General features: G+C 43.9%; 1 protein-coding gene across 1 annotated transcript in view; it reads left to right on the top strand.

Moving 5' to 3' along the window:
- The window catches only part of LOC138301682 (deleted in malignant brain tumors 1 protein-like), a 78,168-nt gene extending 65,625 nt beyond the window's left edge, over positions 1-12,543 (top strand). Inside the window, exon 7 of the mRNA XM_069242197.1 lies at positions 12,431-12,543. Within this exon, the coding sequence (XP_069098298.1) occupies positions 12,431-12,543 (113 nt within the window). The remainder of the gene's footprint in view (positions 1-12,430) is intronic.
- Positions 12,544-12,832: the final 289 nt, after the last annotated feature.

The raw sequence follows: 12,832 nt of genomic DNA, 5'->3' as shown, positions 1-12,832 counted from the left end.
TGCAGGGGATTTGCAGAGCGCACAGCTTCTCAGAGAGTATCCCAGCTCTAAAAGCATAATGAAATGCACTAAAGCACTGAACTCCTAATCCCTAGAAAAGAAAAGCCAAATTTTCATTCACCTTCTGAAGGCATCCTCAAGAGGAATCATCTGAAGATTGCATGGAAGCGTGTACCATGTTTTAGCAGCAAGGAATGAAAAGGATTAATCACCCTTACTCAGCCGCTTAACACGGTTAACAAGTGACAGCACAGCAGATGCTGAAAGCAGCACTCTAGAAATGGGCACAAACGTCCTAGCAAGATAGCCTGAGGTGGCTTGAAATACTGCCATATGAACCAAAACAAGGGATTTAAATAAGATCCACTTCCTAACCAGCAGCCAGTGTAAGGAGATGAGAGCAGGAGAGATTAAGGTCCGACTGGGCAGGTGCCCACCATCCTGGACATCCTGAGGGGACCATGCAAAGCTTCTGATGTCCTCCAACTACCTCCTTATCTCTCTAAGTTTAGATTTCAAAGGAGGACTTGATCAGCTAGGATGAGAATCTGTGTAACGTTAATTAAAATGTGGGGCTTTTGTGGCTCTTGAAAATTTCTCTATTGGTGCAGCCAATGCAATGTTTGTCTTAGAACAGTAACTAACGTATTTGGCTTTTCATTCAAATTTATGGTCACTCAATAGTACATTTATCACATATTACTGTTACTCGCCTTTTATAAACACTGCACATCAACTCTAACATTATCTTTGAAATATTTGTACAATACATCTCAGATTACAGAAAGAATATTGTTAATCGTAGCTGGTCCAAGTGTAGTCACATTCTGGTAATTACTATCATAGGTTTAAGCTTCTAAATATGTGCATTCCTCTATTCAAAACTTTCGTTTTGCTCAGTGCTTGTCATTTTGCTAGTAAGCATTCAGGCTCAGCCTGCAGTTCAGGACTTCTCTAGGTCAGCATCCTCTTTGATCAAGCAAAAAATGAAGGACTTTAGTAGGGTTCTGCCAAGAGAGTCATGTAGTGTGTGTAGGAGGCTGGCCTGGTTTGTAGTGGGTACCTAAGATACTTACACCTTATACCAGGTCCAGTTATCCCTGATTAGTGAAATGTAGACAGTGTCTAGAAGCCAGGCTCTCTAGGGGTAGTGTGGATGAACAGCCAAGGCCTAGGAGACATGCAAATCTCATGCAATACCACTGTAGTCACACAGTACTCATACACATGAAAGAAAATACTCAGTATTTTGGTAACACAAATGCCAAAAATACCATGGAGACTATACCCCCTTGGGAGGTAGGTAATACACAAATTATATACAGTAGTATGCAGAAATAGCTGTAAAAACAGTTTGAAAACAGTGCAAATTGTGAAAATCACAATAGTTAGAAATGTGCCTGGGGGAACACCAACCATATACTAAGAAAGTGGAATGTGAAAGTCGGTTTCCCACCTAGGCAAGTGTAGTGTGTAGAGGGTCGCTGGGAGTATTAGAACACACCAAAGGTAAGTAATAGAACCCACCTCAGAGCCCAGGAAAACAGGAGTAAATCACAGTAACTTTCCAAGAATACACAAGAACACGAGAAAGAAGATTATGCACCAACCAAAAGAGACAGCAAGACACCAATGATGGATTCCTGGACCTGAAGACATGTGGAGGAAGTCCAAGAAGCACTGAAGAGTCTAGGGAGAACAGGAGCCGATGCTAACCCGGATGAATGTGCAAAAGAAGAACCACCAGTGGGGAACAACAGTCAGTATTGCACCCAAGAAGACAGATGTGGTTCCTGGTTGGTGCAGAAGATGTCCCACACCGGATGGATAAATGCAGTCTGATTTGCGTTGCTGGATTCTGCCAACAAGCCTTGGCACACGCAAAACTCTTGGTTAGCAGAAAATGGCGCTGGTTGGGACCAGGAGGGACCTGGTGGACTCTACCCAGGAGGGGGAGTCAGAGGGGGCTCGAGCAACTCAGAGAGCCCTCAGAAGGCCAGGCAGCATGCACAGGAGTCCCACAGTACGGGGGGCAAGGAAGGTGCCAAAGGAGGCCCATGCAGCACTACACAAAGGGATCCCAAGCCCTCGGAGAACCATTCAGGAGGCTGTGCATCGCATGAAGGAGTCCTGGGGGCCAGAGCTGCATGGTGCAAGAAGAACTTTGTAGAAGGATGCCAACAAGCCTTGGCAACTGCAAAACACCTAGTGCATAGGGGTTACTGTCTTGCAGGGGCGAAAGCTCTTACCTCCACAAAAGTCGGACAATTGGACATCAGGACCATCAGGACCACTTCAGCCTCCACCTGTGTTGCTGGATCCACGCACTTCGTCAGGAAAGGGGACCCACGCCACCGGTCGTCACTGCACAGGGGTGCCTGCTGAAGCAAAGGAGTGACTCCTTCACTCTAAGCGAGATGCCTTTATTCTTCTGGTGCAGGCTGAAGACAGACTGTCCTCTGAGGATGCACAACCTGGAAACAGTTGCAGTTGCTGGCAGGAGCTGAAGATACAATGTTGCAGAAGTATTCATTGCTTCTTTGTTTCAGTTTGTAGAGTTCCTGGATAGTCCAGATGCAGTTTCATCAGTGAGAAGGTGAAGTAAAGGATGCAGAGGATTCCTGCTGGAGTCTTGCTATCCGAATCTGAAGAGAACCACCCAAGATAGAGACCCTAAATAGCTCTGTAAAGGGGATTGGTCAGCTACACAGGTAAGCACCTATCAGGGGAGGGCTCTGATGTCACCTACTGGCACTGGCCAGTCAGATGTTCCGAGAGGGCCCTGCCAACTTATAATCCAAGATGGCAAAACACAGGGACCCTCTGGAGGAGCTCTGAGCACCGCCCCTGGGGTAGTGATGGACACGGGAGTGATCACTCCCCTTTCCTTCATCCAGTTTCACACCAGAGCAGGGACTGGAGGTCCCTGAACCGGTGTAGACTGGATTATGCAAGGAGGGCACCATCTGTGCCCTTCAAAGCATTTCCAGAGGCCTTGGGAGACTACCCCTCCCAAGCCTGTAACACCTATTTCCAAAGGCAGAGAGTGTGACACACCTCTCCCAAAGGAAATCATTTGTTCTGCCTTCCTGGGCTTGTGCTGCTCAAGCAACAGGAGGGCAGAGACCTGTCTGAAAGGTGGCAGCAGTTGGGGCTGCCTGGAAAACCTCAGAAGGCTGCAATGGCAATACTAGGGCCCCTCTAAGGAGCCCCCAGAGTGCATGGAATCATACAACCAATGCTTACAAAAGCATTGGGGTATGATTCCAACATGTTTGATACCAAACATGCCTATGTTCGGATTTACCATTATGTAGCTGGACATAGGTCATAGGTACATATGTCCAGTACACATGTAAAATGGTGCCCCTGCAGTCACGAAGTCTGGGAAAATGGTCCTGGAGGTCATGGGGACACCTTTGCTAGTGCTGGGGTGCCCTCACACACTGTTGCATGCTCTGACAGGATTCAGCCTTACATCAGTTTTTAAATGCAGATGATTTGAATGTAAGGTTTTATATGTTATTAGTTTTTTCAATTTCATGAATGTTTCAGAGTTCTCCTTTTTTGCATAATTTATGAGTCACTCTAACCCTAAAAGGGTTTTATTTTGACTTATACTGGGCGCTCCCTTGTGTCTGGCTTAAGCTAAACCCCTCTGAAGAGCTCTAATGAGAAGGAACAATGTGTCAGGGGTTGCTTTTACTTATTCTAGGTTGGCTGAGATGGTATTTTACCAGTCCAAAGCTGTAATATTGTGCCTGGAGTGGTAAATGGCTTTTGTCATTTTACAGCTCTGCTAGTTTGACACTCATGCTTAAAGACTTTGCTGTACAAACAGCAAAAGACTTTGTCCCTATCTAGCTCGGCATGAATAGCACTGTGCTGATCCTATGCTTAAAAACATTTCTAGATAAACATACATTTGAGGTGAGCAAATCTAAGCTGTCGCTGGTTTGCAAGATGCTCCTTACTGGAGATACTCTCCACCTAACCTTGGGAACTAGCCAGAGTTCTTTCTTCATTTTTGGTTATATATATACATATACATATATATATATATATATATATATATATATATGTATATATATATATATATATATATATATATATATATATATATATATATATATATATATATATATATATATACATATGTAAAAATATATTCACTGACAAAACCAAAGGTTATAGGGACGTTATGAATTCACTCAAGCCCTAAGGTGAGTATAACTCATGCTCTCACCATGCGCAGTTTTCTTATCAATAATTTTATGGCAAATGTTGCAGTGATAATGTCAAAGATGCCATGGAAGATGTAATTAATGATATAATGTGTCGAATAATTAGCTGTGGCAAAGGCGCGAGTTATAGTTACCTTAGGATGCCATAGTTAACTGAAATAACTCTAACTATAACTGCTGAATTTCAATAGTTTTTGACACCTTTGTTTTTTTCCAGTGAATTACATAGTTTTATTACATAAAGTAATTTTAATTACTATACATTAATCCAAACTCCAAAGCGCGTGGCCCATGTTCGTGCGCAACTGAGGTTGACCCAGGGTCTTGCCAGTTGCCAGGCCCTGCAATCAAGCCCTTCTAACCACTAAACCCTGTCAATGGATGGGGGATGGGTGAGTGCTTGCGTGAGTGTCTGAGTGGGTCTGAAAGTGGGTGTGTGACTCTATGAGTGGGTCTGAGTGGGGGTGTGTGTGGGCCCATGAGTCTCCGAGTGCATGTATAAGTGAATGAGTTAGTGTATGAATAGGTCTGAATTTGTTTTTACATTTTTTTTGCATATTGTTAAATATCTTCGAATATGCGAGGATATTCGAGAATATTGGTGCATATCTCGCATGGTGAAGAAAATTTATTTTAAACCCATAATTTGACCGTAGCACGCCCCTGCATCACAATCCTGAGGTCAGGATACCTCAACCCTGACCCCTTATTCTACTCAGCATTTTAGATTTCATCCCCAGGGACCCTCTACTTTAATATGAAATGGCAGCCACAACCTTCTAGTCAGGTTGTGGCCAGCCAAATACAGTGCTTCTATTTGTGCGTGCATTCGCAAAACTGTGAATATTCACAATCTATTTGCGTCTAGATGTACACAAATTTGGATTTTCCTTCATTTCTTGTAAACTACTGCACGGATTTACACCAAATAACCAAAGGCACAATCTGGTTACCGAAAGCTAGCTTTCTGCTAATGTTGGTGTACTTCCTTCTGGTAGTTCGGGCTGTAGTTGAATTCAAAGGTCCTAAGGGAATTAACATGGGAAACGCAAACTTTTTGATCCCCCTCTTTTTGTCAGCCCCCGCTCCACAGATCAACATGAAACTTTCCGTCCTCAACAAGAATCACTGTGGACATTTTTTGGGAAAATTTTGTGAAGATTAGTCAAATGGTGCCAAAGAGATAGACAAGTCAAGAAACGCTATTTCTATGGAAGCATGGTCCTAACTATTACTACCTAGTGGCAACTGCCACTACGTAGTATATATATTTATAAACTATATTTTTGGCACCAACTGATAAACAGTCATGAAATATTCCAAAGCAAAAAATTTCAGCCACTTCTGCTCCTTTCTGGAAAGTGTTTTGGTGATCCGCCAACTGTTGGCCGAGAAAATGGAGAGCCCCAAAATGTTTTTTTCCCATTCATTTTTCAATAGGAAAATTGAACAGTGAAAACTGCTGAACACAATTACAACAAATTTGGCAGAAAGCTAGCACTCGGTCCAGAAGGTGTCTTTTTTATAGACTTGGATTAAATCAGTTCAGTAATTTGTGAGAAACTAAGGCTCAAAAACATTATATATTTACAACCTGTAGGACCCGCAGAGCCACCAGATTCTGATTGGATGACACCACATCAACAAAGTTATAGCAGCAGCCATTTTAAGTCTCAGGGACTAAGGGCCTGCTTACGGGTCTGGCGGTCCTAGGACCTCCATATTTGTGGTGGCTGTCAGACTGCCACGGCTGTGGTGGTCTGACCACCAGGTTACAAGGTTGGCCACCAGACCCGCCAATCTACTGCCGTCCCCACCAGGATCTCACATCCCAACGGGCTGACAGTGGTGCAGATTGTATTCAGCCAGGGAGGTGCTGAGCTCAGCGCCACCCTGCTGATTACAACCTTGCTCTCCGCCAGCCTTTTGATGGCAGTTCTATCACCATGAAATGGCTGGCAGAGACCAAGTGCAGGGGACCACAGGTGGGCCCCAGCACTGCACATGCCTGTGGCATGGCAGTGCAGTGGTCCCCTTGCCCAGCACACTCAAAATGCACACTTGGTTCCTACCCATCAGCCTAGTGGGAAAGTTGATAGAGCCAGTGGGAAGGTCTTCAGTATGGCAGCGGTCATCCCGTTAGGAGTTTGGCAGATGGGTGTTCCTGTCCACCAATCTCATAATTGGCCCAAAAGTCCCTAGTCGTGAAATTAAGAAAAAAAATATATAGGGGGCACAAGACAGATAACCTACCCCTGTGGCACTGGTAAAGGGTCCCCGGGCCAATAGCATATGTTTTTTCAAATTTTCCTGGGAATTTGTGGTAGATCCATGAATCTGCTTCAAGATCTTTTTTCCAAATATTGTGCCCCGCCCCAACAAAAAATGAAGCCCCCTCAAAGTGTCTCAGGAGCCACGAGAGCAGCGAATCCTACTTTATGGGATGGAGGTGGTGTTGGCCCACCCATGCCTCCCTGAGGCCCGTTTGGCCCTCATTTCTTCAGACAGCTATTAAATTAAAGAGGGACACAGCCTCTATCCTCAAGCCTTATTAAGGTCCATTGGCCCCTGTACCTGGGACACAAATTAAGATTAAGGGGGAGGGTGTCAGCTATTGTAAGTCCCCAGAGATCCCATCTCTGATGCCGGCTCTTGTGTGGTGACCCAGGGACCCCAGAGATTCCTTGGCCATGAGAGTTCATGTAAGGATGTTTAATGTGCTGACACCCAGATGGAGCAGGAAGCTGTTCCTTCAGGGTTGGGAACACATTTTCTTTCTCTGTAGCTCTCTTGTGGGCAGGGAAACAAAGAATTGCTGCCACCCCAGCAAAGCAAAAGAAAACTGCATCACTGAGTAGAAAGAATGCTGGCTCCTGCACCCGTTATTGTTAGAGGTAGGGGAGCTGGTGGATCTGTGGAGTCTTGCGGCTCCCCTTGTAGTCCCCAAAGTTAAACATGCTGTAGGGTGCTTGGGTGGGGACATGGGCACCAAAGTATTATTTTTGAAAAATTGACATTTACTGGCTTGCAGGTAGCCAGCGGGGAATGGTTGCCCTGGGGCTCCCACCGCAACCCAAAATAGTTTTAAAAAAATTATTGAATCCTATCTGTTGGCACTGTGGCACCCTATTTTTTTTTTTTTTTAAAGCAAAAATGACTGCTGACTTCTTTGCCTCCTATGAGGTCATTTGCAGGGAGCCAGCGGTGCAGCATTGGGCCCTCTAGCTTTGAAATACCAAATATGGTGTGAGACTATTGTTTTTAGGAACCAGGGTAGGGCTCTATTGTACAAATACCCCTTGTAAATGACATGTTCTCTGACAGGTTAACTGCCTCTTACCACACTGTGCCTAAACAGTATAACTCATTAGAGATAAGGGTCAAAATCACCTACCAGTTAACTTTTCTTCGAAGTGATGGCGCATGAATATTAAATCTTGGTGCCTGAAAGATCTAAGCAGCTGTGCCTACAATGTAGGGGGTATCATGACAGCCCAGCCATGAACAATGGAACAAGAAATATCAACAACACAAAGCAGGTGACCTGAAAATTAACAGATTGGATTCACTTTAGAAACTGATGGCTAACCCTAAGTGTGTATTGATTTGATAGACTGAATACAGATTGACGTATTTTGTGTTAGAGAAATTCACTATTGTCTCTCCATTCTGCTGTTAAAAGCATATAACAAACTTAACAAAACCCCAAGGGGACATATAGATAGTTCATTAACTTCCACAAAAGATAATTTGTTATATTATGGCAAACACATCCCTTCAGAAGCACCCTAATAAATACTGCACCTTGGATGCTGAGATGGCTGAACATTTCCCCATAGTCAAAGGCAAGCCCTATAATGCTCAAAATGTTTTGACATTTTCATATTCATTAGTTTGACAAGCTTCTATAGTATCTACAATATTAAAAATATTATATTTCCCTTCTAGGGGTAATTACATCAACTACAGCGCCAGAACCAGTATCAACAACCACACAGCCAGGTAAAGAAAGCCACACATTAGCGGTAATCACTAGTACATTTTAAATGTATTGAATGTTGCCATCTTTGGAATACAAAGTGACTTTCCTTAGACTACTAATGATACATTCCTCTGACTTTGAGTATAATGACGGATTACTTGTGTCCTAAATAAATAAGCTTACCAAATTTCAAAACATTTGATTTGTGTTCCTAAAATAAAAAGTTACTTTGTTAACATTATATATGGAACCGTTTACAACAATGAACGATTGTCAGTTAGTCAAATAAAGGCTATTATGAGGCACAGATGTACCCCATGAAAAAAGCATGGCATATTTTAATAAATCATTATTGAATATGAATACTCAGACATTGAAAAAGGCTACAAAAGTAATATGGTAGAAAAAAAAACGTATGTGCCTAAGAAAGGTGTCAGAACCATGTCTAGAAGCCAGTGTTAAGGGCAACCTCATGTGCTGTCCAAAATTTTATTTGCCCACCTAATACATGGATTGGTGTACGTTGCCTGATTAGCTCTGCAATCCTTTGAATTAAAAGCCTTTAGCCTCTACCGCCACTGTGAAGTGTTCTGGTGTCAGCTTGTCACACATTAAAACCCTTTACAGCAATCAGCGTGTAAGAGAGGATATAACTGTAGTAACCAAGCGCAATTCATTCCACACCCCACATGACACAAACACTTAAATCAAAAATTTCACAAATTATCTCCGATGGAAAGAGAAAGCACTGCAGTTCCACCATATAGCTAGACCCAGTGTTGGGTTTGGTTGGGGCTGATGGTCAAGTTTGGTAACTGCATTAAGCACCCTACATTCTTTGCTGAACCAGAGTTCTAATGTCCGTCCTTGAGGGTTGAACTGGACCAAGGGCTACTGGAAGGGTTAATGAACCTAGGGACACCACATTGACTACTTCCTCATTGAAGCTGGCCTTCACTTTATTTGACAACCTGTAGATTTTGAATTTGACAGGCAAACTGTCATAAATGTCGATGTCATGGACACATCACTTGGTCTGCCTACATGCCAGGGAAAAAACCCAGCAAACTTGCTAGTCAACTTATGAGTTTCCTTATCGTCCTGTTGGGTTAGAGTACAAAAAAGTAAAGCTTTCCTGAGCAAGCTTTCTCATTGCGGGACAGGAGGTCTGGAAGGGACTCACTCTCTTTTTCCCTCAATCAACATGGTCATGTCAGCCCTGTCAAAGTGGGGATTTGGATGGTTAGCATGTATCATTCAATGAGGGTGTCTGGGGTGCCCAGCTCTGCTAGATAGGTAACCACATGTACCTTCTCCACTACAATTTAGGGCCCAGTCCTATTCTCTAGGAGGGCCCTGGGAGCCAATGGTAACCACCTACAACTTTTAGCAAGGTTGGGACTTTAACAATGTCACCTTCTAATCACCCCATAGTCTGATCAGATCTTGACTGGCCTCCAGCTTTCTTCACATACTCAACCATTCTAGGATCTCAGGTCCAGTACATAGGCCACTATTTCCTTCTTGGGTTCCTTGAAACGTTTTCCCATTATTATCTCACAAGACTCAAAACACAACTCACAGGGTGCTCATGAAGAAGTTCAAAGTGGCTGAAACCCATTCCCTTCTTAGGTACCTCCCTGTAGTCAAATAGCAGGCATGGTAACAGGGCGTTCAGCTTACATCTCATGGGCTCTGACAGGTCTTTAATCATGCTTTTAAGTGTCTTATTGTACCTCTCAACACGCCTATTCATTTGGGGGTGTATGGTCTGGGGAACTTGTAGGTTTACCCCACACTCATCCCCCCTGGCCTTCAAATAGGTAAAGATGAAGTTCTGTCCCTGTCTGAAAGGACCTCTTTGTGGACCCGTACTTTGAAAATGGTAAGCAGGGCTTAGGGAGCCCGGGAGCAGTCATTGTACTCAGAGGCACTGCTTCAGGCATGATCAGCTACCATCATTCACCCTTTCAAAAAGTGTCCTTACCTCTTGCAGTGGATTAATGAGGCCTTAGGCAGTCACCCTGTCTTTCCAGTGGCTTGTATGGTTGTGCAGGAACAAAGTAACTCATTTACTTTCTCAGATATCTGGGGCCAATAGACAAGGACATCTCATGGGCCGAGTTGAGCAGAAAAGTTCTATAGTGCTATTAGTGCCTTTGTCCAGTAAACGTTTAGGCCCAAATGTATGTGGGTCTAGTGCATCTTTTTGCCACATTAGCGTCATTTTTCATGACACTAATGTGGCTCAATGAGGCCAAATTTGCCACGCCATATTTACAAAGCGGCGAAACGCTTGCATTGTGCCACTTCGTATCCTCTTTTGCCACATCATGCCTGCACCATGCAGAATGTATGCAAGGAGTGCTTTTCCCCATTAGGGGGACCACAAACATACTGAAGTGAAATCTATGAAATTCCAGTGCACCATTTTTTGTGGCATTTTTTAACACCTGCACAGAGCAGGCGTTAAAAGGAGGCACACCATTATTTATAATGGGCCTCCATGTATTTTGCAGGTTTAGCACCAACATTTTTTGTGCTAATCCTACAACGTACAACAACAGCGGCAACAATTTTGAAGCTATTGTCCCTAACCTGAGCCATTCTGCGCCGCATGTTTAATATGACGCACACAAGGTGGCGTTACAGGGGCGCGAGAAAAGTGGCATTCCATAAAATGGAGCGTCACTTTTCTTAAAATTGGGACTTAGTCGCTTTTTGTAGCTCTGATTTAATCAGCAGGAAAAGGCTGCAGGTTGTAGCTGGCGAGGGATCCAGGAGGCCAGATACCTTCTACCTGAGGTCCAGATGGAGAGGATTTGCAGTTGCAAAGAAACTCATAGTGGGGGAAACCTGAATTTTCACAGATTGAAAAAAGGCTAGAAAAAAATGGCAAAGAATTTAAAACGAAAGTGTGTGCTCATGCAAGGTGTCCGAGCAATCTCTATTAGCCTGTAACAAAGGCAACCTCATGTGCTGACCTAAACTTTATTGGCCCACATAATACATGGCCCTGTCAACTGTTTAGTACTGCAACCCTTTGAATAAAAAGTCCTTTGCATCACTATGAATCACTCTGGCGTCAGCCTGCCACACATTTAACCCCTTTACATCAATCAGCATGCAAGAAAGGAGAAAATTATAATAGCCAAATATTGATATTGTGGTCTAAGGTACATTTATGCTGCCACTCAAATGACACAAACACTTAATCCCAACTATTTATCCCCCAGGGAAAAAGAAAATAGTGCAGTTCCAGCATATGACTCAATCCAGTTTTAGACTGGGTTGTGCATCAGTTTTAATGACTATATGAAGGCCCCTGTAATCCACACAGAACCTGAGTTCTGGGGGCCCTCCTTGATGGCTGATCTTAGGTACCTCTACCATGGAACTGGACCAAGAGCTACCTGAAGTCTCAATGACTTCTAGAGCCATCATCTTGCTACTCCCTCATTGATTCTGGCCTCACTTTATCGGGCAACCTGTAGATTTTGGTTTGGACTTTCAATATCATGAACACACCACTGGGTGGGTTTAAGTGCCAGGGAAAAATGTCAAGCAAGCTTTTCAAACAACTGGTGATATTCCTTTTTCTGCTGCTGGGTAAGGAAACAAGAAGTTGGGTTGGCACACATGACATTTCTGTCTCTGTCTGGAAGAACCTCCTTAGGGATCCCTACCCTGATGAAAATGTAATGCAGGACCCTCAGGAGCACAGGTGCAGTCATCAACTTCATATTCACTGCTTTAGGCTATCTAGTGGCATTATTATCTACTACCATGCACCCTTTCAAAAGATATCCCCACCTCTGACAGTCGATAAAGGGGGTGTTGGGCTGACCTCTTGTCTTGCCAGTGGCTTGACAGGTTGTGCAGGAACAAAACAACTCCATATCTTTCTCAGATATCTGGGGCCTGTAGAAGTGGTTAATTAATTTTGACCATGTCGTCACTTGTCCTAGGTGTGCAGCTAAGGGGATCTCATGGGCCAAGTCCAGTAGAAATGTCCTATAGAACTGGTTGACTGTCATGCCATCGGATGAGGTCCTGGTGAATCCATTGTATTTTTTGTGGCAAAGCTCTGAGCAAGAGAAACTTGAATTTCACCCAGAAAAATGGCCCCTTGCCAGCCACATACTTTGAGTGCCTTTGCCCAGTCAAGATTTCTTGATTCACACTTTGTCTCTTTTTGAAGCAGGACAAGGCTGCAGGGTAAAGCCAGTGAGGATGCAGGAGGCCAGGTATCTTTTTCACGAGGTCCAGCTGAAGAGGATTGTCATTGTGAAAAAGCTCAGAGAGGGGCAAACCTGAATTTTCTGCTGCAACCCACCTTGGTTGAATCCACCTGACACATTTGCCATTGTCCTCCATGCGGTTTATGGCACCAGAAAGTCCAAGGTTTTTATTGATGCTAGTAGATAGATAGAGTTCATAGATGGACATGACACAGGCCCAGGCAAGGATACCAGAACCTCATGAAAAAGCACTTGGAGGTCAGAAGTCACTCCAGTAGAGGCCAACACCAGGGTCCATTGCAGGCTCAGTTGGAATTGGTCACTTGGGCAGTTGCGAGAAAGGCCTCTTGTAGCTTGCTGTTTCC

This window comes from Pleurodeles waltl, chromosome 6 (assembly GCF_031143425.1).
Source record: "Pleurodeles waltl isolate 20211129_DDA chromosome 6, aPleWal1.hap1.20221129, whole genome shotgun sequence".
NCBI lineage: Eukaryota > Metazoa > Chordata > Amphibia > Caudata > Salamandridae > Pleurodeles > Pleurodeles waltl.
The sequence above is the reverse complement of the archived record's forward strand: the minus strand, read 5'-3'. Positions and strand labels throughout refer to the sequence as shown.